The sequence below is a fragment of the Lissotriton helveticus genome, chromosome 3_1 (assembly GCF_964261635.1).
Source record: "Lissotriton helveticus chromosome 3_1, aLisHel1.1, whole genome shotgun sequence".
NCBI classification, from domain to species: Eukaryota; Metazoa; Chordata; class Amphibia; order Caudata; family Salamandridae; genus Lissotriton; species Lissotriton helveticus.
In genome coordinates, this window is record NC_136061.1 from 1,743,851,328 (window position 1) to 1,743,876,716 (window position 25,389).

The following is a 25,389-nucleotide window of genomic DNA, read 5'->3' on the forward strand; positions in this document are numbered from 1 at the left end:
TGAGGGGGGAAACTGGGAGAGGGAGTGAGAGGGGGCAGGCGTTTGAGTTTCAGGAATAAGAGTTGGAAGGGTAGAAGATGGAGAATTGGAATTGAGGGCTTCCAGGTCTGTGTAAATATCCAGGATCTTCATATGGAAGAACGTGGAGATTTGGTCACACAGAACTTGGGAGGCTGCTATAGGGTCAGGTGTCTGAATGAGGGAAAGGTTATCAACTATTTTGAACAAATCCCTAGGTGACTTGAGCGAGGCCGGTAATTACACCTGTTTTTCTGTCAGCACGCAGCTCTATAGCCTTTGAGAAGGATTTTATGTTTATCCTTCTCTATGGGGTCCAAGTGTGCCCTCCAAAGCCTTTCCTGCCTCCTGCATCCTTGTCTAAGAATCCTAAGGGATTCTGAGAACCAGGGTGCCGAAGGCAGTTTCCTGGCAGAATAGTGTTGCAGGGCTGGCGCAAGGGAGTCGACAGCCTCCGCCAGGGTGTAGCACGGTGTTGTCCTCATATAGGACCCCGATGGTGGAAATTCCCTCCTCTTCCCAGTCCCGTAATCCGTGCCAGTCCCCCCCATGTGGCAGTACCTCGCAAACCAGCAACGGAATCTCGGGTGCATATGCAGGCCCCTGTTTGGTCCTTTTACTAGCCCTGTTCCAACATTGACCCACCACCCACAGGTCCCGCGAGGCCTCTCTTTCACTCAAGGGGAGCCGGAGTAGAACTCGAGAAAGCTGTCGTAGGTCCGAGTCCATACCCCTGTGAGCTTCCCCATTCTGAAGTCTCCGCGCCATCCATTTTGTAAACCACTGTATCTGGGCGGCATGGTAGTAGGCCTCGAAGTCGGGCACCGCAAATCCTCCCTCCCTCTGGGGTCTCATCATGGAGGTGAGCACAACCCTACGCCTCCCAAATCCCCATAAGAATCCTGTAACCATAGTGTTAAGTTGGGTGAAGAATTTTTGCGGTATCCATAGCGGGAGTGTGCCAAAATAGTAGAGTAGCTGTGGTAAAGTGATCATCTTTAGCAGCGCTACCCGTTCCGCCACAGATAGCAGAAGAGTCCCCCAGAATTCAAAGTTACTCCTAGTAGTCTCCCGATTTTGCTTTAAGCAGGGGGACCAGACAGGGATGCCCCTTGTCTCCACTTTTATTCGCGTTGGCCTTGGAGCCATTGGCGGCATGGGTCTGACAGGACCTTTCAATACGTGGGATGAGATGGTCCTTGGAGTGGGAGGATAAAATCTCACTCTACGCTGACGATATCCTTCTTTACCTCACCAACCCGAAGTGGTCCCTGAGCTGTTTCTTGGATGTGCTGGCCATATTCGGATGATACTCGGGCTTTGCCATTAATTGGTCTAAGTCGGTCTTCTTTGTTCTTACCGGGGACCTGCCAGATGTTCCGAGCGCTTGCCCGATAGAGGTCGCCACGGAAGGTTTCAAGTATCTTGGGATCTATATCACCTTAGATCCTAAACTCCGTTATGCCCGGAACCTGATTCCCCTGCTCATTCGATTCAGAAATGATGTGGCGCGATGGAAGGCGCTCCCACTCTCCCTTCTAGGGAGGGCGATGCTCTTTAAAATGTTGGCCTTGCCCCGGTTCTTGTATGCACTGTACAATGCTATGGACCCCGTTCCAGCGACTTATTTCAGGGAGATAGAATCCCTTCAAAGGCAGTTACTCTGGGATGGTATACCCGCATTGCGTTTCGTAAACTTACCCTTCCCTGGTAAGACGGGGGCATATGCTTGCCAGACCTCAGGAAATACTACTGGGCCTCACAGCTGGCGGCAGTAAACCACGGGATATATGGCGCCTTGAATGACCCTGGGTACGCCATGGACCGCTGGTTAATGCCAGGAGGTGACTACACTAGGGCACTTTATGCTAAACCCCACAGATTCCCCCTGACGGGGCCTATGGCGCATGCCATCCAGGTATGGCATGCAGCTAATGGGCATCTTAAATGGGAAGGGAGGTTTACACTCGCCCCTTCATTATGGAGCTCAGAGAAGTTGGGTAGCTTGTGGAAGTCGAAAGGCTTTGACAGGTGGGACCTTATTGGAATCACGCATGTGCGGGACATATGGGGGGAAGGCGCAATACTCCCGTTTGCTTCTCTTAAGCTGCAATATCACGTGAGTGACGGTGAATATTTCTGTTATTTGCAGGTACGGCATGCATTGCTCACTCACGTCCCTGGGGGCACGGCACTGCCTGAGGCCACTCCCCTTGAAGACAGCATGTTAGACTGCCATCTCCCTAAGAAGGCTATCTCCTTGATATATAAGAAGCTTGTTAATAATATGGAAAACCCGCTGGCAGATCTAAGACGGCGCTGGCAGGACGATGGGCTGGAGCATGATGATGAGGATTGGCAGGAGGCGATGTTGTCCCCGAAGGTTGTGGCAATTCCGATGCGGCTCCGACTGGTGCAACTAAAGATCTAACATGGATCGTACGTCAAGGGTCCCCGATTGTTCCATATGGGCCGCTCAGACACCGGGGAATGCAGGAGGGGTTGTGGGGAACGGGGGAACCTTTATGCATATCCTGTGGCATTGTACGAGAGTGCAGGAGTATTGGGGTGGGGTCCATGGCACGTTGCGCACAGTCCTAGGTACGGAAATGCAGTTGGAAGCATGGAGCTGTATTCTGAATATATGGGCACCAACCGATCTTAATTCGTACAAGAAGCAATGGGCGACACTGGCATTCATGATTGCGAAGCGCAATATTGCTCAACTATGGGGTGCTCGCCAGCCGCCTGGGGTGGAAAAGTGGAGGGAGGATTTGAACTGGTGTATGTTCAGGGAAAGGGCAGTGTATTTCACCAGGGGCTGCCCGGGAAAGTGGTGTAAGTTCTGGGGGTCCTGGAATCACTATAGAGGCGATATCTGTACCCACCCGACAGGGCCCGAGGAAATTGAAGCGCACATGTCCCCTTGATCCATTCACAGTTATATCCGTACAATATTTTGATGGTATGTAATGTTTGTTAATGTCCGATATTACTCTGAACTGTATCCCCGGATGTCTCTGCTTTTTCTGTTGGTTTTGATTTAATAAAAAGAAATAAAAAAATAAAATAAAAAAAAGTTACTGCTAGTAGTGCGTAATCCCCGACCAACATTACCTTCCAGCAAATCAGGGGCCGTGTGGTAAATATGAACTCCCAAATAAGTCAGGCATCTACTTTCCCACGCCACATCAAGCGCATCTGGTGGATCATCCCTACCACTTAGAACCGGAAAGAGGCACGTCTTATTCCAGTTGACCTTGAGGCCCCCCACACGTCCCAACTGGTTCAACAGTTCCCTAGCACCTAGCAGATCTCCTGCAGAGTTGGCTAGGAAAATTAAGAGATCGTCCGCGTACACAGCGATAAACTGGGATTCTGCCATCCCGTCAAGGCCCCGTTTGTACCGTCCTGCTCGCGCATGTACAGCTAACGGCTCAATCGCCAACACGAACAGGAGGGGAGAGAGCGGGTATCCTTGTCTCATGCCCCTGCCTACAGTATAGGCCTCTAAGATCACGCCCCTCGTGCGCACCCTTGCAGTGGAGTCCTTATACAGTATCTCCGTCCAGGCCACGAATCCCTCACCCAACCCAAAAGCGCGCAGCACTCTAAAAAGATATGGCCATTCGATATGAATTCTTTATTACACCAAAATAAAATCCAAGACAAACAGTAATCAAGGACCAAAACCACAATGGACATTCATGGAGCATGAAAATAAACTCAAGAGAATGAACACCTTAATCAAACGCTACTACAAACTTTAAGGTCTTTAGATTACGAAGAAAAATTAAATAAAACTTTGCAACTAACATTGCAGGCTCATTAATCCGACACCCAAGATACGGGACTTAAATATTGCTACTCCAACTGAAACAAACACGTTTACCAAGCTTGGTTAAAAAAAGATATTTGAATTCCTTGTTAAAACTCAGAAAACACCTAACAGCATAGCAAATCCTCTAAAACAAATTCTAACTTGAATGTCGTTGAAAAAGTAGATTAGAAACTAAAGGGTTTTTGATGCACTTTGGTTAATTAAACTAAAAAATAATCAAATTCAGAAACAATGTACAAAATGCCTTAAGTAGAATACTATGTAAGGTGAATAATCAGAGTGCAGTACCACCCTGACACAAAAGATGAAGTGTAAAATGAATCTCCAGATTAAATTGAACTTGGCACTATTTGAGTTTTAAATAGAAAAAGGAAATACAACTGATGAAAAGAAGTCTACTAAAGCATGAAGGACAGGCTAACACAAATGTCACATGGACACCCCAAATCGTGAGGCTGCTAATTCAGAAATTACAACGAAAAGTGTTTTTTTTCTTCTAAAGCCAAAACAAAATATATTTGAATTAGTATATGTATCAAAATAAATTGTTTGCCTTCAGCACACAAGGTGAAATAGAGCTACACGCATATTATCTGAATACTACCTCAAACAAGAAAATGTTTTAATTATTAAACAAAGTCCTCGTACTCGGAACCACCCGTCAGCATGGAATAACACCTGGTGGTCCGCCACCCTCGGCAGCCCTCCGAACCCCACGGACCACGCCAGAAACCTCGGCAACGTACTCAACGCCTCCCTCTCCATGAACAAGCATGTCAACTTCATCGTTTCCAGCTACTTCAACACCCTCTGCATACTCAGGAAGACCTTCAAATGGATCCCCCCCCCCCCAGTCAAGGAAGATAGTTACCCACATACTCATAACCAGTCGACTGGACTACGGAAATGCCCTCTATGCCGGCATCAACAAGCCCCTACTCAGCAAACTCCAGACGATACAGCACACAGCAGCCAGACTTGTCCTCGGCATCCCCCGACACAAGCACATCAGCCAACACCTATGGAACTTCCACTGGCTCCCCGTCAAGAAGAGGGTCACATTCAAGTTACTCACCCACGCCTACAAATGCCTACACAACACAGGACCCCACTACCTCAACAAAAAAATTGCCTTCCACGTCCCCAAAAGAAACCTCCCTCCGCCAACCTCGCTCTCCCCAAAACCCCACACATCTGCAGAGTCAGGACAGGGGAAGAGCCTTCTCCTACATCGCGGCCAATACCTGGAACGAGCTCCCTATCAACATCAGACACTCCCCTTTCCTGAACACCTTCAGAAAGGCTCTCAAAACCTGGCTCTTTGACCGATCGGAGCTGCTACTCCCCCCTCCCCCCCCCACCCCCTCACCCAAGCGCCTTGAGACCATCACGGGTGAGTGGTGCGCTTACAAGTCCCTGATTGATTGACTGATTAAAAAGCAAACCAAAAACATAAAAGCAATTAGGCTACTAAAACAGATCAGTGATTGTATTCAAATCCAGTTTACTCAAAACCAAATTTGACTGCCAACAGAACACTGTGCCATATATTAATTCCACTTTGTGCATGAAGGCTGAAACTAAACCTAATTCAAGTGCAATTTACATGTGGTGCTAAATCTTCATGCAATTACTATAACTAAATTTAATGTAAAATCCATTAAATTAAAATATTTTCCTAAAAGTGAAACAAAAACGTAATCCAGATGTTTTTGAAATATTCGATATTGAATGCCAGTGACATTGAAACAGTAGCTGTACAACAAACTACTCTTATAAAAAATGTTCACTTTATTTAAAACAAACCGTTAAACTAAATAGAAGAAAATTAGAATTCGAAAATGCCGCATTGAAATTAACGGTATGTAGTAAGTTTAGTTTGAAGTAGATACCAGTTGTTGACAATGGGAGCATATGTTCCTTGCTTGACTAAGACCTATGAACCTCGGCAAATAATCACCCTGGACCTTTCCCACTGTGTCAAAAATATGAGTGCTTAATGCTCGGATAAATAAAGGTATTGAATGCTAGATAAAAACAAGACTTTTACCTGTACAACACTAGAAATGCTGCTACAATAAGAAAATCCTTAGTTTTGTGACAACCAAGTACTCCTGGTGTGTTCAGTGTAAATCAAATTAAGTTAAATTAAAGACACCTTATTTCCCAAAACCCATGCAAACGTTTAATAGCATGTCGTTTTTGTATTGTTTCAGGAAAGAAATTGATAGGACACTAGTGAAGAAAAAAGATAAACTTTAACTGTTGGCAAAGGAAAGGAGACTGAAGTGTTCTCATATTGCTGGTACTAAGATACATGTTTTGAATCTGGAAAGTGATTTGTTCCCTTGATGGATACAGCAAATGTGTGGCTACCCATTAATAATGGAAAAGCAGCAGCTGGGTCACTGATATGAAATATGGTTTATTTTATTTGACAGGAGCATACTGAAAGTGCAATGCTTCCCACTGTCCTATATGGGACTTGCACAACCGCGTTCAATGTTTTTGTGTCATTCATGGGCATTATTGTTCTCCTTCTGCAATTAATAAGGGCTAGTCTAGTGTTGTTCATGTTAGTCCTATTTGAAGTCAAATTTGCAAATATCAGATTTAGTTTGACAGACTATGTGTCTTCTACGAGCTGCATTTAATGCGTAATTTTGTACTTGAGAGTCCCGAATAATACAAGCCTCTCACAGGAGTCCTTACCTCATACTCCTGCTTGAACCCATAGCCCTCTGCTGTCTTCATTTGGTTGATGTGTTGCAGCAGATCTGCCACTCGGACTGCAGGGTGCAACTGGCCTGTATGATAGGGGGACCCCTTGCGTCCACATGGTCGGCGAGGAGAGCCACCCAAAAGACTGCTAGATTCATTGACGACACTGCTACGTGGATCTCCTGTGGAGTAAGACAAAAGCACCATAATAGCACCACAGTCAAAGAAACCACCAACCACCAATGACAGGAATACCAGCAAACCGAACTCACACAAGTATAAATGGTGTTGAAAGACATAATGTCTGTTAAACCAAGTAAGATGAGTTTCTCGGAACTACCGATCGCATTAAAATACACACTTAAACTGATGACGACTGAGCCGAAGCAATCGCCGAGGGGTGCGGCGGTCTCTACACGCTATTGGCTCATCCAGTTCAAATACCTACATAGGGTGTACTATACAAGAGTTCGTCTCTGGCGGATGGGTGTTATCCAGTCCCCTACATGCCTGAGGTGTGGCCGGGAAGAGGGGTCATTCCTACATACGGTCGGGAGCTGTACGGCGTTGCAGCCCTTTTGGTGTAGGATTAGGTCATGCCTCAATGAGGTTTTGTCATTGGAGCTCCCACTCAATCAATGACTTTTCCTGTTACATTCTACTGATTATATCGGGGGGAACCGACACAAATATCGTCTATTGTTTCTAGCCTTCACTATAGCCAAGTGGGACATAGTGCAATTGTGGAACGGCGACTTCTCCCCCCACCCTAGGTAAATGGAAGGCTGAGTTAGACAAATGTATGGGGGCCGGGATTGCTGTTTTCGATGCCCGGGGATGCCCTGCAAAGCACGGCAAGATTTGGACCCAGTGGGAGACATATCGAGGAATTGACCTTCCCCCTCTGCCGGGTATGGATCCCTAACTGGTGCCCCTCGATCCCTGCTACTTATTGCCCTCTACTTTCTCTTTATAGAATATTGCTGTCCTGTTTATTTGTGTACATCGAGACTGGTATGCCGTATATACTAATGTGGAGATCGAGAACTGTCTGCATATTGTTAATATTGTTTCACCTGCATGTTTGGCGGGTATCGTTAAATGACAGAAATGTGCTTATTAGAACGAATAACATCCTTTCTCCCTTACAGGTATTTGTAGGGCTATTGCCCTTCCTAGTTCAAAATAACCTAATAAAATTTGTTGTAAAAAAAAAATACACACTTAAATGTTCAAAAATTGTCTCCAGGCATGAACTGGACATATACTGACAATCAACACATACAACACAACCTAGGTCTATGATTCTACATAAGACCCGACATTGTTTCCTATCTAAACCTGCAAGAATTCCCTCAATCACCTGCAATACAAGTACTGAGGCCCATACAGATCTGCCAATGCACTTAGATCAGGTTCTGCAGAGCGATAAGCTATTTCACCTCTGAAACCATTATGTGGTTGGGCCAACACACTGTTGGCCTGCAGCTGCGGCCCTTCTACTTTAAAACGAGCATACTGATGCACCTTTGACAATGCATGGGTATTAACAAAAACAACACATGCCTAATGTGCTAAAGGAGCCACGCCCATATTTGCCACACATGCAGGGTCGCACTGGCCATAGTGGGCATCCAGTGTTTTCTCCAGAAGACTGGGGGCTGGTTTGGAAGCCTTGGGGACCGGGTTTGTTACAGGGGGGGAGGGAGCGGAGTTTCAGCAGTGCTGCAATATCGGCCCCCAGTAACAAAAGTAGCAGTGCTTCATACTTGCATCCTTGATCCCCCAAACACACACTGGTTCAACAATATTGCCAGGGCTGCTTTGGGTTCCCAGTCCGGCCCTGCAAACATGTAATAAAATAAGGAAAATAAAGGCAAAAAAGCCCTGCAAACTTCCCCGCCATTCTACTTTTGGGAGTGCCATAACTTGACCTATAAATATATACATAGCTGATAACTGGTCTCAAGCAACCAGGTCAACCTTCATGAACTTCTCGCCTTTTAGCAAACAGAAAAACGGATACTGGGATATGTAGGAAAAAACTATATTTACAGTCACTAAATAATCAACTACCAAAATTCAAAGTTTATCTTTAGCTGAGTGGGGCTACACGTGGCCCTCATAAGATATGATCAGCTGGCAGCTATGTGAAAAACAGGCTGAGTGTCATGGCAGATCACTGAACCTGTGCCCAGTGACGAGTCAAGTAGCTTTAGCTGCAGAGTTCATGCCGTTCTTGCCTTTCTCCAGCTCGCATACAGTGCAGACATCTGGAGTTGACTCATTAACAGATGAGGAGAGGCCATGGAACTCTGCCCAGGACACTCCACTCTGCTGTGATGACAGGCACAAGAGTGTAGCTTCTTGAGCAGATGGGAAGACTATTAATTTTCAACATCAACAAAATACAAACTTACAACTTGTACTGATTAAACTGATGTATTTTAGTTTTGTCATGTATGACTTTGAAGTTAGCAGGAGGCCTTGCAAAACTACAGGGAGGTGAAAGCAATCCTGGCAGTGTAGATTCAGCGGTGAATAACTCCAGGAGAGTGCCTCCAGTGACACTCGGCCAACACTGCTCATATCATAGCTCATGGTACAGAAAGTAGAGCTAGCTCCCACACTGTAATGCATTGTAGCATTTGTATAGCACTATCCTACCCCTACCTAGGCCCCAAGGTTCTTTCTGGTTGGTCGTGTAAGTAGCTTCTTTATTGGGTATGATCAGATGAGTGTTGGTTGATGTGTAATCTATTAGTCTTTGGTGTCCTGCATGAGATTCACAGGCGTGCAAAAAAACATGCCACAATGTCATGCATCAGCCTTAATCATGAAGTGAGATGCAAAAGATAGTGGAAAAGCAGACCAGAGTTTGCACACACAAATGGCCAATAAGGAACTATGGAGGATTCCCAGGTGACAGTGATTGGCGAGTAATAGAGGAATATCTGCCCATATGGAAATCACTGAGGTGCCCTAAATAAAAGCAAGCCTATGTAAACCAATAAAATAGTACTCGGTAAGCACCCTTGCTCTTCACATGCTGATACTTGATAAGCACCACTATAGGTGATACTCTGTAATATTGCCAAGTAAACGGAAACACCACGGTAATAAAGAAATGCCCACGGGTTGCTTAAAGACTCAACCTCCCAGTATATTCCACAGCATCTATCTAGTTCAACTTGGTCTGAATGGCCCCTAGACATCTGATGCCCCGTGCCCTCGTCCATTATACTACTAGCTGTTGTACTCCTTGGCTGTGTTTCCAGGTTGGGAGCGTTTGTGGACACCTGTCATTTTAATGAAGATGAGGCACACAGCATCAGCATGAACTAGTCATAAAGTAGTAGAAAGCCAAACCAAAAACTACTTATGAAAAGCGTAAGGTAAGTATTGCAGTGTAATATGACAAGAAAAAGATATGTAATCTTTGGATGAGATGAAGACAGCATTACAAGCCTTAAATATCAATACCAATAAGAACCATCTTGTAGACGTTAGCGGGACAGGGACCAGGCTGAAGGTCATAGTGGATTTTCACAAGCATGAATCCATTCTCAGTCTCTAACAAAGGTTCCTTCCCTCACACTGGATGGCCTCACCTAGGGCTAACAAAGTGGGGCGGCTCATTCCCAACTTGCCCAGCGATCCTTCTGTGCCATTCACTTCTGGCCCTAGGGTATGAGCAAGAGCAGCAATACAAGACAAGTTCTTTTTTAGACCGCTCTTTTAGAATATGGGGTTATCACTCCCCGGTGTATTTAATCAACATTAAGTTGAATCGGCGGGGGTGCCAATAATATCCATTTCTCAGGCTCTTTAAAATATGGTTTTAAAGTGTTATTTTTGTTTCATTGTTTAAAGCAGTTCCATTAGTTTCATAGTTTAATTTATTTGCATATATTCTAAGTCAGGAACCAAGTAGCAAAGGGCATAGTTGACAAATGTATATACATTTAAAGGCACAAATTATGCAAGCAATTAATAGCATAAATAAACAAATTGACATTCAATCTACAGCATGTGATATAGACTTGAAAATAGGTGGATCAGGACGGCAAAGGGTCCTGGGATGATAAAGAATCAATCTGCTGGAACAGACATAAGCCACTAACATTAGCAAAGGACGTAAGTCATTAAGTTTCACAAACGTGAAGCCTTAAGCTCTGAAGCTTGGGGAGAGATGTGAACAAGAAACCATATTGGTGCACAGACCAATATGGCAGTTACTGTTATCTTTTTTCTCATTATTTTGTTGTTCATTTATTTTATTTATTCTTGATACACGCCATCACACCTAATTTATTAAGCGAAAAGCCACATTTTCAGATGCTGTCTGAATTTTTAAAGTTTGGTTTCAGCTCCCTGGCTTATTAGGAGGGAGTTCCAAGTTTTGAGCCAAAGACAGAGAAAGACCAGACTCCCATTTCTCTGATTTAGACCTTAGGGTGACAAATTCAGGTTTATACGCTGAATGGAAAGAGGACAGAGGGACATATTTCTGAAGTTTACTGGTGGGAAAGCAAGGGCTATATGGATTGTAATTTCTGTACAGCATACAAGCAGCATTGAATTACATATACTTTTGGACAGGTAACCAATAAAGTGTTGTCTATCCAGTTATAAGTTGTATACCATTTTGCGGATTGAATTTTGGATGTGCTGAAGTAAAAAATTGGGGGGCAGGCCTACGTAAATGGCATGTTTAGGTTGAATATAAGCATTGTCTAAAACTACTTTGCAAGAGTAATTTAAAAAAAGAAGTATGCTCTTGAGAATTCTGATCTGAAAGAATCACGCATTAGTAACAGAATCAATTTGAGGCTCAAAGGGCATTTTAGAGCTTTAGTAAAAATGTGAGCGGAATAAATCAGCACTGGGCCTTGCCCATGGAGGGGAGCCAAAAGGAATTAGTCTGTCTGGATAATATTTTTATACAGGCACGACCACTGTGTTTGGGGGGTTTAACACTACACAGTTATCTGTCATCTACTTCTGGGATGTGGCTAGAATTGAGTTGACGGTGCTTTGTGTGTCGTTAAGGTTGCCAGGTAATGTAAACACAAATTGTATATTGTCAGCATAATGATATGTTTTGATTTGCAAATTCTACAGCAGAAGAGACAATGGATAAAGATGAAAAAGAAGTAGAGACAACATTAATGCCTGCGATACCTCCCATGCATGGGAGTGAAGCTGAGATGTAAGGTGTTGTTCATTTACAGTGACCTATCTAACAAACATGAAGATATCCATTTTAAGCTGTCCCCCTAATAGAATTTCAAAATGATGTAGAAGAATGAAGTGGTCAATGGTGTTAAAGGGGACAGAGAGGTTCAATAAAGTATACCCCCTTGCTATCGTTGTCATCATTCTGAGGTTATGAAAAGATGATGGTGAATGGGAGTGGAAAAGGGCCCATTATTCCACATTGAAAGGGGGCCCACATGTGTATTTTTACCTGGTATATCAGAGTCTGCATCTATTCTTCACATTCCCATTGGATTAACTCATAATTGGATAGTGCGGTGGAGAACAATTTGCAATTCCAGTCCTGTTATCTCTAGCCCCCCACACCACCCAACTGGTAATCAGGTCCTATTTGGGACAATGGGCTTTCACTGAGTAAGGTTGGGCAACTCTAGTTTTTACCACATCAGTTCTTATAGACTATCAGAATGTAAGGTTTGAAATAGGTCCAGGTTGCAATGGTAATACAAAGCCAACCCTTGGGCTTTGTTAGCAAACAATGCATCTCTTCATGATAAGCTTTGGTCACCTTCTTCCAGTTTTTGGATTCACAATTTGTGGCCACAAGATAATGGCTTCTCTGGTCGCTTGTGATTGAACACTTTCAGGTCCCGGGGGTTACAATGGAGCTGTTCTGGACAATAAAGTAGGCCATAGGCACTGGGTTGGAGCTGGACACTCATAAGTGATAACGGGTCCTATTTAAATATTGGTGGTAAGCATTCTCTGTTCGCAGTGTCCTTACCAGCAACATGATGGTCCACCTACTGAACTGAAAAGTGGGCGGATCACAGTTTTACCACCGCGGAGACCACTCAGTCTCTGCCATGGCCAACCTTCTCTGACAGCCCGACGGATTAAGGGTAGTTGGAGAATTGGCTATATGTCCATATGTCCCATTGGAATGGGAGGATATATAGCTGTTTTTACTGCCCATCACTGCCAGACAAACCCTCGCGGCAAGGCGCAGTACAAAACAAAAAATTCCCTCCACTTCCTCCTTGCCATGGAAAGAGGACTCCCATGGTTTGGGGCATTGTTTTTATTTTCTTCAAACACAAAAGTCCACTTTGGGTTTTTGTACTAAAAAAAAAAGGATAACTTTGGAAACTTTGCCTTACAGCTCTGTAATATTTGACAAAGCCGTAGGGCATAGTTAACATTGCATTCCCAGGATCCACCTTAACGGCAGTTCCTGTAAATGCTCATAGTGCCCATTGGCCCACCGGACATTTCTAAATTTGGCGGTAGGGACCTCGCCAGGGCAACAAAGAAATTTACTACATTGCCCTGATGGAAAAAGGCCCAACCGCCAAGATTTAAATCAGTCACAAAAGTAACAGAGTCACACTTGGGGCCAGTTGTACAACCATTTGCTTTTGCGACTCGCAAATTGCGAAAAATTGCATATCGCAAAAACCAATGTACAACAGTGTCAGAGACACTGTTAGCGATTCCCAATGGGGTCACAAAATGCGAGGCTGATGAATATTAATGAGCCACTCACAATGAGCTACCCCATTGGGAATAGCTGGTCCTCCCAGGGATGAAGGCCTGTCTGGGATTGCTTTTCAATAAAGCAGTTTTTTTAATGCATCCTGTTTTCCTGCCCTTAAAAAATATTTTTGAGCCAGTCACAAAGGGAAAGGGGTCCTGTGGGGATCCCTTCCTATTTGCGACTTCATTACCACCCTCTTGAAGAGGGCGGTAATTTGCAAGAGTTTTGAGACCGCAATTGCGATCCCAAAACATTCTTACATAGGGTAGCAACTTGCTAATAGTAAGGGACGCCATTGGCACGCCCCTTCCTAATAGCGACTTGCAATTCCTAATTAGCAAGTCACAAATAAATTGCAACTCGGTAATTAGGAATTGTACATGGCCCTGTAACATATTGCATGCGCAAACGGGTGGCAAACCCGCTGGCGCATGCAATTTAGGGTCGTACATCTGGCCCTTAGTCTCCAGGTATGGCCTAATACAATCCGCCAGAGTCACAAATCTCAGGCAAGGATATTAGAGCAAGAGAACCATCGCACTTGGGCAGTACAGAGTCCCAGGTTACTATACGAAGTTGCCACAGACCTGTGTGGACAATAAAGTAAGTGATAGGTGGGATACTTGAATTAATCTCTGCTCCCTGTAGTAACTCGGACCACATTCTAATCTGGGTTTTTTAGCTTCTTTGTATCATTACACACAGGGAATAACCATAAGAAAGTCAGAAAGGACGGAATTGACGGACCATTTACACTCTGGATGGCAAGCCAAGAACACCCAGACCGGTTTCATCCCTTTGGGGGTCAACACCGATACCAGGCCAAAACATATTTTCATATGATTGCTCCCTCTCTCTAGTACACAGATGGTCTAAAAAACACAATGGCCTGGATTGTGGTCCAGAGTGATTACCAGTAGCTAAGATTAACAAACAATTTTTACCAGCTCCGAATACAGTACTTTGGATATATGTCTGTAAGCCAACGTAAAACTGGCTTATATTTTATATTCTCAATGTTACATACTCTTTCACAGATATAACAAACCTAGAATGATTTTCTTCTTCCAGTACTCCCAGGTTCTGAGTGCTAAATTGAACATTTGTAAAATGGCTTCTGGCAAAGTTTACAACTGGCTGGGCACAGAGTTGCTGGATTATATCTTAATGTCTTCAGAGAAATCACTAAAGCACTCTTATTTAAATCAAACTATATACTAGTTATTCTAAACCCTTTACTAATAGACAAAAATATGAGATCATTGAGAAATTATTGGACTGAAAGATCTGTAGAACAGTAGGAATCAGTATTTCATACATTTAAAAAGACCATGTGCCAGAATCCGGTCATTTTTTACTACATCCCGAATCCGGTCATTTTTAGGTCTCGCCTAGGCAAAAGCGAAGCGAGACAACTTATGTTATCACTTTTGGGGGAATGTGGACAGCAGACTGTCACGCGCTTCTCCTGCCGGAGATTGTAGCTTGTGGGCGCGCACGTCCCCCTCTCCTGCACTCACACAGTTACAGTCACGCATGCGCACATACACAGCCATACACAGGCAAACACACACTGCATACACACACGCACCCCCCCCTCGCCACCGCACCTACACACACACACACTAGCGCACCTACACACACGCAGAGACCCCCCCACACACACACACACGCACGCACACATACAGAGACCCCCCTCCCCCCCCACCGCCGCCATCGCACATATACACACACACAAGCGCACCCCCCCCCATACAACTAAGCCCCACTTACCGCCATTCGGAACTTCTGTAGCAGGGGCTCTCCCTCGGGCATGGGAGCCCCGCTCTCAGGCACTCCGTGGGTGCGTGCGCGGGACTTCTGAAGCCGGAAGTCCCGCCCAAAGGAACTGGCTCGTCCGGCTCGTACAGGCGTCTCCAGCGACTTCCCTCACTGCTAGTCCTCGTTCTCTTTTCCATTTCTACTGAAAAGTCCGTTTTCTACGTCTACTGGTGACCCTTATTGGCTGGTCCGCGCGCACAGTATACGGGAGACGACGCAGATCCGCCCTTCAAATTTTACCAGCTCTGTCGTCCTGTATTTGTGCAGCACGTTGGGGATTTGTACCTAGTGTTACCCTTACGAAAAGGTAAGTCATTCCGTAGGTGCCTGCCTCGTGGTTAGGGGCAACGATCAGCGCTGACTACCCATGCCTTTAGATGTTTCTAATGCGCATGCCCTTACTTTTGCATAGTGCGCATGCGGGAACAGAAAACACTTTCTTTGGGCGGACAGTGCTGACTGATAAGTCATGCCTGATGTTGCCACAACTCTTCCCCACGGCAGGAAATTAATGCCCATGTGTCTTTTACTTGTTTCTTTTCATGTGCATGTGTAAATATTTAGCTGTTTTATGAAACAATACTGAAGGCAGTACATGTCCGCATGTATTTACCGACAAATGCTCGTGGTGGATTTTGGGGTTACTTAAAATACAACTACTCGCCCCTGTGAAAATAGCATTGTAGTGCAAGCTCGGAGCGTCACTGGCTATTTAAACTTCTTAAGGAAACATTGTTTTTTTTTGCACGCCCTATGCTTTAACAGAGCACAGCTGTTGGCCTGGCAGTCACGATAAGTCATCAGAATCGCTCAAAGGAAGCACGATTTTATTTTGTTTCTTTTACAAAAAGAGAGACAGATAAATAGACGGTTGTCTGAATCTAGATCTCAAAACCAGTAGAACCGGAATCATGGAAACCTATGTTGCATGTCTCTACTGCCGGTTCAGCGCCTCAACGCTGAGTCTTGAAAAAGCAGGCCGCACGCCTGAGGAAATGAATATGCTACTTACCAGTATGCATCTGTTCTTGGCATGTAGGGCTGCTAACATTCATATCTTAGCATTAGATCGCCGCCTAGTGTTGGGTCCGGATGATCGCACATTGTTGTCCTGGAAGAGTCTTCGAAGTATCCTGAGATAGGTGGCTCCTCCCCTGGACTACAGTGCGCATGGGCATCGGCTTCATCCCCAGATTGTTTTTCGCCATTGTGGCAGAAGATGGAGTGAAAAGTGTAAAGGATGTCCATGCTAATGTCTGAATACAATAGTATATCTGCAGCTGCAACAGGCACCGGGGAGGAGGGTGGGCGATATGAATGTTAGCAGCCCTACATGCCAAGAACAGATGCATACTGGTAAGTAGCATATTCAGTTCGAGGCATGTGGGCTGCTAAATTCATATCTTAGCATAGAATACATAGCAGTCCCTCCATCAGCGGCGGTTGCCCGTGCCAGCTGCAGAAACCTGAAAGAGTGTCTTGAGAACAGCCTGTCCTACAGCAGCTTGCTGCTTGGAATGCACATCAACACAGTAGTGTTTTGTAAAGGTATGTGGTGTAACCCACGTGGCTGCTCTGCAAATGTCCTCTAAAGGAATGTTCCCTAGGAAAGCCATGGACGCCCCCAATTTGCGTGTGGAGTGCGCCCTTGGGGGTATCGTTAGAGTGCGCTTGGCCTTTTGATAACATATTTGGATGCACTTAACAATCCACCTGGCTATTCCTGCTTTGGAAATAGGGTTGCCTTTGTGTTGTGGTGCGAAGGCAACAAAAAGTTGTTTTGTTTTTCTAAAGGGTTGTGTCCTGTCTATGTAGTACATCAACGCCCTCCGTACGTCTAAGGTATGGAGCATTCTTTCCGCCACTGTTTGTGGGTTTTGAAAGAATGCCGGTAAGTCAATAGTTTGGTTGAGATGAAACTGTGACACCACCTTCGGAAGGAATTTGGGGTCAGTGCGTAGCACTACTCTATTTGGATGAATTTGAATGAAAGGCTCTTGGATTGTGAGCGCTTGTAGCTCACTAACACGCCTTAGCGACGTAATAGCTATTAGGAAAGCTACTTTCCACGTTAGGAACTGGAGTTCACACGAGTGCAGTGGCTCAAAAGGTGGTCCCATCAGTCTGGTGAGGACCACATTGAGGTTCCACACCGGAGCTGGTGGTGTTCTTGGGGGAATGACTCGTTTCAGACCTTCAAGGAAAGCTTTAATGGCAGGCACTCTGAAGACAGAGAGATGCTGCCTGTTCTCAAGATAAGCCGCTATGGCGGATAGATGTATCCGAATTGAAGTGTACGCTAGATTGCACTTGTAAAGATGCAACAGATAGCAAATGATGTCAGGGATAGATGCATCTAGCGGGTTGATGTCATTGGCTGTACAGTAAATGACAAAACGCTTCCATTTCGCAGCATAGCATGCTCTGGTAGTTGGCTTCCTTGCCTCCTTGATGATGTTCATGCATTCCGGAGGTAGGTTAAGGTATCCAAACTCTAGGACTTCAGGAGCCAGATCGCCAGGTTGAGCTGTTGCGGATCTGGATGCTGAATTTCTCCATGGTTCTGCGTCAAAAGTCTGGGCGTGAGGCGCAGTCTTTGATGCGGCACCACCGAGAGTTCGAGGAACGTGGTGTACCATGCTTGGCGAGCCCACGTTGGAGCAACCAGGATGAGAGTCATCGCGTGCTGCCTTAGCTTTCTTGCCACCAGCGGTATCAGAGGGGCTGGCGGAAAAGCGTACGCAAATTTGCCTGACCAGTTCATCCATATCGCATTCCCCTGCGACTGTGGGTGAGGGAACCTGGCGGCAAAGTGTTGGCATTTTGCGTTTTCGTTTGTGGCAAACAGGTCTATCTCCGGATGACCCCACTGCTGGAAGTACGGGTGGAGTACAGATGGGTGTAACTCCCACTCGTGCATTTGATGGCTGTATCTGCTGAGCAGATCCGCCATCTGATTGTCCTTTCCCGGGAGGTGCTCTGCCATGAGGAAAATGTTCCTCTGAATGGCCCACTTCCACATGCTCTGAGCCAGATGAGACAGCTGTGGCGAGTGGGTGCCTCCCTGCTTTTGAATGTAGTACATCGCGGTCATGTTGTCCGTCCGGACTAACACTACCTTGTTGCACAGATGTACGATGAAGGACTTGATCGCCATGAAGATTGCCATCAGTTCCAGATAGTTGATGTGCATCTTCTGTTGCTGCGTTGTCCATAGTCCCTGCACTGTGTAAGTGAGCAGATGAGCTCCCCATCCCTGGAGAGATGCGTCCGTTGTCAGGATAATCTGTGGCACTGGCTCTTGGAACAGTCGGCCGTTGCAAAGGTTGTGTGGAGTCCACCAATGCAGAGAGTCGAATGCCCGACTGGTAACCAACACTAGGTCTGTTAAATTTCCCTGAGCCTGTGTCCACTGATTTGCTAAGCACTCCTGGAGCGGGCGCATTTGTAACCGTGCGTGAGGGACTATGAAGATGCAGGAGGCCATCATGCCTATCAATTGCATGAACACTCTCGCTGGAAGCGAGTGTTGTGGTCTGAACTTCTGGATTAGAGACTGCATGCTGTCTATCCTGACTTGGTTTGGTTGAGCCATGGCCGTCAGGGTATTGATCGTCGCACCTAGAAACTGCCGGACATGTGCCGGCTGAAGATGCGACTTTGGGTAGTTCAACGAGAAACCTAGATTGTGAAGGAGGTGAATGGTGGTCGACATGTCCGCGGCGCACTGTTGTTCCGACTTGGCTTGAACGAGCCAGTCGTCCAGGTAGGGGTAGACATGGATGTTCCGCCTCCTGAGGTGCGCTGCTACTGTCGCCAGACACTTGGTAAACACTCTTGGGGCAGTGGTGACTCCGAAGGGTAGGACCTTGAACTGGTAATGCTTGCCTTGGATAGTGAACCTGAGGTATTTCCTGTGGGACGGGAGTAGTGGAATGTGGAAATAAGCATCCTTGAGATCTAAGGTTGCTAAGAAGTCCCCTTGGTTTAACAAGGGAAGAATCTGTTGCAGTGTAAGCATATGGAAATGTTCTGATAGTATGTACAGGTTGAGGGGACGCAGATCTAGAATGGGTCTGAGAGATCTGTCCTTCTTTGGAATAAGGAAGTACAGGGAATATACCCCTGTGCCTTCCTCTCCCACCGGCACGAGCTCGATTGCGCCTTTGTGCAGCATCGCCACTACTTCCTGCTGCAATAAGTGCAAGTGCTCTGCGGACATAGGCCTTTGCCTTGGTGGAATGTTGGGTGGAGTGGATTTCAACTCTAGGCAATAACCATACTGGACTAGTTGTCGCACCCACCTGTCTGTGGTGATGTTTCTCCAGACGGGCAGGAACTGCTGCAGTCTCCCCCCGACAGGTGTTAAGTGGTGGGGGGCAGTGACAGAGAGTCACTGTTTGCTTGGGGTAGAGGAGCGGGAGTTGTTGTTTCCTCTGCCGCGACCTCTGTTGCTGTTATTTCTGTAACCTCCCTTGTTCTGTTTTGTGAACGAGGATTGTGCTCCACCTCTGGAGAATTGCGATCGTTGACCCATTTGTCCTCTGGTGACTCCACGTGCACCTGAGCGACGAAAATTATTGCCACGAAACTGTTGTGATTGTAGGGCTCCCATGGACTTAGCAGTTTCTGTGTCTTTCTTTATCTTTTCGAGGGTGGTGTCAACATCTGGACCAAACAGTCTGTCAGGATTGACTGGCTGATTAAGTATGGTTGTCTGAATATCAGGTTTAAACCCTGATATGCGGAGCCAAGCTTGTCGTCTCAGCATGACGCTAGTGTTGATCGCCCTAGCTGCTGTGTCTGCGGCGTCAAGTGCACACTTGATGGCTGCGTTGGATATCAGTTTCCCTTCCTCTATAAGCAGTTTGGTGGCCTCTTGAAACTGCGGAGGCAGGTGTTGTACAATTTGCTCTAGGGTGTCGTAGTGCGCCCTATCGTAACGTGCTAAGAGTGCTTGTGTATTAGCAATACGCCAAAAGTTGGCAGCTTGCGCAGCTACTCGTTTGCCCCCTGCCTCTAGCACCTTGGACTCCTTGTCTGGGGGAGGAGCTTCACCCGTCGTCTGTGAGTTGGCCCGTTTTCTGGCATTTGCGACCACAAGAGAGTCCAGTGGCAACTGTCCCCGAATGTATGCAGGGTCCGCAGGTGCTGGTCTGTACTTTTTCTCGATACGTGGATTGACCACTCTCGCTCTGGTAGGTTCTTTAAAGATGTCAGCTGCATGCTTGAGGACTCCCTTGAGCATAGGCAGCGTTTTCACAGTTCTTTCAGAGACTGAAAAAGTGTCAAAGAGAAAGTCCTCTTCCACTGGGTCAGCATGCATGTCCACATCATGATTAGCAGCTGCCCTTTCAATGAGTGCATGAAAACCTGCAGAATCCTCCGTTGGGGATGCACGAGCACTGAAAAGCTGTGGGTCTTGCCCCACACTTTGGGTGCCTTGGTCACCAATGTCATCATATGAATCTGGATGTGCATCTGGTTCATTGATGGGGAAGGTGTATTGGTCATCTTCATCATATCCCTCACCCTCAGAGTGTTCTGGTGAGGGAGTAGGGCTCCTTCTTGGAGGAGGCTGGGTAGGTTCTATGAGGCTAGAAGCGTCCTGAGGAACCCTTTTCTTCTTTAGTGGGATGACATAGGAGTCCACAGGCTCTGAATTGATCCTCCTCTTGTATAGGGTTAATTTGCCCGTGTTTGCGTCGATGAAGTGCTCAGAATCGTCCCCTGATTCGAGTACTCGACTTGAAGGTACCCCTGCCGTAGAAGAATCCGACGGCTTTGGCGTCGATTTCGTAGAAAAGGCTTTCGGAGCCTCTTTCGGCGGCAGAAGGAAGAGAAGCTTACTCTTAGGCTTTGCCGGAGTGTCCTTCGGCGTCTGAGGCGACGGCATCGGAGCTGACGTAGCAGCGTCCTTTTCCCTGATTCTTTGTAGCGAAGCGGCGATGAGGGACGCATCACATACAGTGGATTTCGGCGCTGACGAGGATGTCTTGACCTTCCCCTCGGATCCGACTTCATGGTGGCCTTTCTGAGTCTTGGACGCTGATGCAGTCGCCGCCGACCCAGAGTCCTTGGATCGATGCGCAGACGTGCCAGCCTTCGATCCGTGTGCTTGTGTCGCCTCCGTCTCCACTACGCGACCGACTAACGGAGTCCCAGTCGGAACCGGAGCTGTGCCGCTGGCCTTGGCGTGCTTGGACGGTGTCGCAGCGGTCGATCCGTGCCGACCACCCTTTTTAGAGGAGCCCTCCTCTGGCGCCGATTTTGACCCTGTGGAATCGACCGATTTCTTCGACTTCTGTGGACCGGAGGCCGACGGAGCCGATGCGGCAGCGGGTGCAGTAGTTTTCTGTGGCCCGGCCGCCATTTTAGGGACGTTCGAGTCCATAAGTTTCGGTTTCGTTTTCGGGTCGGCCATTTTAGGTGTGGTCGATACCGTAGGTTTCGGTTTCGGTTTCGATCCAGCCTGCCCAGCAAGTATGTCCGTGGCCGGGCCTGAAGGCGGGGCCGTGGCTTGCGGCACGGGGTCTTGGGTAAGGCCAACTGGCGATCCCGTGACCCGATCGTGATCTTCGAAACCTTCGGGGCATAGCTCGTCCCCTGAGCTATCTGCCGCGGCCCCATAAATCTCTTCGACGTCCCCTACCTCGTCGTCGTATTCAAGGCCTTGACCCACGACTCCGTCGTCGTCTACCGGATCCGCCTCGACCTCCGTTTCGGGTGGGGAAATTTGGAGACGATGACCCTGTTCATCTTCTTCTTGGTCGCCGAAGATGTTTTCTGGATCCGGGGCCGCTTGTCTGGCCTCTAGGCACACCGCGCGCCGAAGCTTGAGAGTCTTTTTAGACCTGAATTGTGCGCAGGCCTTGCACTTGCCGTCGTCATGGTCCGGTGAAAGGCATTTGTTACAGACCGGGTGCAGGTCTATATGTGGGTACTTCGACCCACAGAGCGGACAGAACTTAAACGGACTCCGCTCCATGTTGAAAAGTTGCGGTCGTGTCGCGATGAGAAGGCCTCGATGTCCGAAGAGTGAAAAAACTCCGCTGAATCCGACTCCAAGAGACGGAAGAACTCGAGACCGTGCGCAAACAATACCGACGCTATGAGTACAAGGCCTTTTGGCCTTAAAAAGTTAGTTTTACTCGGTTCCGACAGAGAGAAGTCGAGACCGCATCCGAACCCAATGGCGGAAAAAAACAATCTGGGGATGGAGCCGATGCCCATGCGCACTGTAGTCCAGGGGAGGAGCCACCTATCTCAGGATACTTCGAAGACTCTTCCAGGACAACAATGTGCGATCATCCGGACCCAACACTAGGCGGCGATCTAATGCTAAGATATGAATTTAGCAGCCCACATGCCTCGAACATGAAATTTTGCCTGACCAAGATGTCCCCTTTGTGTACCCTATGTTACATGTGTGTTACATATATGTGCATGTCACCCATGCATATTTCTTTCAGTGGCCTGAACAAAGAGGCCTCTGCAATCACGTCCTGCTTTAGGATGCCAGAAATCAAGTCTCCCATGTAAGAAATATTAAGCTAACATGAAGGCCCATGTATTTGCATTGTGCACTTTTAAATAAATCACGATGAAACCTTTTTTGTGGTTCAGCTGAGCCACTTTCTGAAATAAGGGTTTTTCATGACTCCTGACACACTGAAAGCTGCAATTACGTATCTCTGACCTCGCATGCTTCTAGCTCAGCCGAAAGAAATCCAGCAAGGGCTGCCAAGACAGTATATTTTGCTTAACAGTTATCTGCATGCCCGGTGAAAAAGGTAAACAGAACCCGTCTGCTGAGATAGGGCCTAGCCACTCTGTCTCCATTGAAGTAAATCACAGTGCTTGCTCACAGCCCCCACGCAATGAACGAAGAAATATATGCTTTTTCTGATTCCTAGTGACGAGCAACTTTTGCTTCAGATAATACATCCCCCGACTTAAGATATCAGTTAGTACCAGTTGTGCTGGTCGCCTTGACACTAAAGATCTCTCTACTAGACTGAAAGTCAGCTCTCCTCCCAGTTACACGTCAATTGCACGTCATGACCAAGTTGCACACAAGTAGGGCAAAGTTCCAGCTGGTCATGCAAACTCCTCCTCTGTGTACCACCCACCTATGACACCCACCTATCACCTACCTATGACTCATAAAGTGTACACCCACATGTACGCCCACATGCTCTTATCTGTTTTCTTTCTCTGCTCTGCCTCGAGCGTTCCTTCCTACGCCCTATGTACAAGACAAAATGTATATATGTTGTTCATTGTTATTAAATGTTAGAAGACCCTTCCTGAACCTCAGTGGTGATGGAACTGATTCTCCCTTAACTCGAGTTATTGGAATAAAGCCCTTTTAACTTGAACACCACGGACTCTCTGCCTCTCATTTGATACATGCTAATTGTTAATGCCTAGAAATTATGCCAGGGTGATTATTTTATTTACCACATTAATTTGGCGCCCGAACAGGAACTATCCCTTTCCCCACGCGCCGGCGACGTAGGTCCAGCTTTTGCCCCCTTCTACAGCCGTGACGGACTCCGAAGTGCACGCAGCGGGATTTCCTGCTTACTCCCTCAGGCCCACGGAGGAGACGGACTGCGACCAGGCGTCCACACGAGGCGGTGAGGATCACGGATCATCCCAACCAGAGCCCAACCCCTGAGAGAGCAAGGTCCGAGGTCTCCAGAGGTCCACCTGTTCCAAGGCGCATGCGTAGAAGTATAAGTATCCAGTATCAAGTTTCCAAGGCCTTCAAGTTCTGCTTCCCGGTGAGTACCACTATGGGGAATGCATAAAGTTTCAAGACGTGTTCATTTTATATGAACACGGTCAAGACGGATCCACGTTATTCGTGGAAACGGTCAAGACGGGTTCACGTTATTCGTGAAAACGGTAAAGACGTGTCTCATTTATATGAGCACGGTCAAGACGTGTCCATTCACATGTTCACGGTCAAGACGGGTCCATGGTAAACGTGGGCACGGTAAAGACGTGTCTCATTTTTGAGACCGGTATGGTTGTACTGTATTCCAGTGCATATAGTTTTTCAAGTACATGTTTAGTTCTCTGTATTGGTTTAGATCATGTTTGTTTTAATGTTATGATGTTTTAGTGTGAATGATTGTTGATTGTTTCAGTCTATTTTTGTGTATTGTATTTCCATTGTGTTGGTTTCAACATGCCACTGTTTTCGAAATTACGTCAGATAGGGACCAGAAAAGGTATACTAGAAGAGTCAGTTAACATCCCGCCTAGAGACACACCTGGTCATTATATGTATAATAAGCATGGATTAGACGCCATTTTGTTTTTAGATTTATGGGTAGCCTATACAAAAGACCTGGAGGAAAAGTATAGATGGCCTATCTCAGGAACATGGGATTCAGAATGCATTATGAGAGTAGAGGAAGCGCTATGGAAAAAGAAATCAAGACCCTCTCAGAAAGATGCCATTGAATTGTGGCGCAAAGAGTCACATAGGAGAATAGAGAAAGAATTTAATAAAGTAGAGAGAACTAAACAAGCAACGGAAAAAGCGAAAGAAAAAGAACTAGCTAGAGTGACCTCCTCAGAAACACCCAGTAGGTCGCGAACGCCACCACCTGTACCCTTTAGAGTATGTAGAAAGAAGCTGACAGCATCAGAGTTCCTTGTAAATAGCTCCTTGTAAATATGGTTTATGAAGAGCATGTCATTATTATAACTTGTTGAGTTTCTTGTGAATATGGCTTGTGAATAGCGCCATGTGGTTATGGTTTGTGCAGAGCTTGTTATCATTACGTTAGGCAGGAGAGAGCTGGATCTCTTTCAAGTGCTTGGAGAAAACGTTTTGAAGATGTGCGTACGTGTTATGTGATAACGTGGAGAGATGAGTTCATGACTTTCCCATGTACTGCAGTCATTGGGGAATGATTGTGCTTCAGCCTTCAGTGTCTACGTTCAGCTGCCAAAGAGTTGGTGTCTTGTATTGAGAGGGCAGTATTTGTTTTAACATGCTGTTTAACCCCTTCCACGCTCATGACGAGCTGGGCTCGTCATGCAGTAGCCTCCTCGCACGCTCATGACGAGCCCAGCTCGTCATAAACCAATGAGGATCACGAAATCCCAGCACAGCAGGGGAATTTCCATAGCATCCAAGAGGTTAACAAGGTGTTGAGGGATTTTGGCGTTTTTTGGTGTTTGCGGGGGGCGTTTTTTGAGCGGAAATTCG

At 46.5% G+C, this 25,389-nt stretch overlaps 1 protein-coding gene across 2 annotated transcripts in view; it reads right to left on the reverse strand.

Moving 5' to 3' along the window:
* PTPRU (protein tyrosine phosphatase receptor type U) overlaps positions 1-25,389 on the reverse strand; it is an 870,052-nt gene that overhangs the window by 129,173 nt on the left and 715,490 nt on the right. For both annotated transcript variants that reach the window (XM_078682521.1, XM_078682520.1), the window contains exon 16: positions 6,572-6,762. In XM_078682521.1, the coding sequence (XP_078538647.1) occupies positions 6,572-6,762 (191 nt within the window). The remainder of the gene's footprint in view (positions 1-6,571; positions 6,763-25,389) is intronic.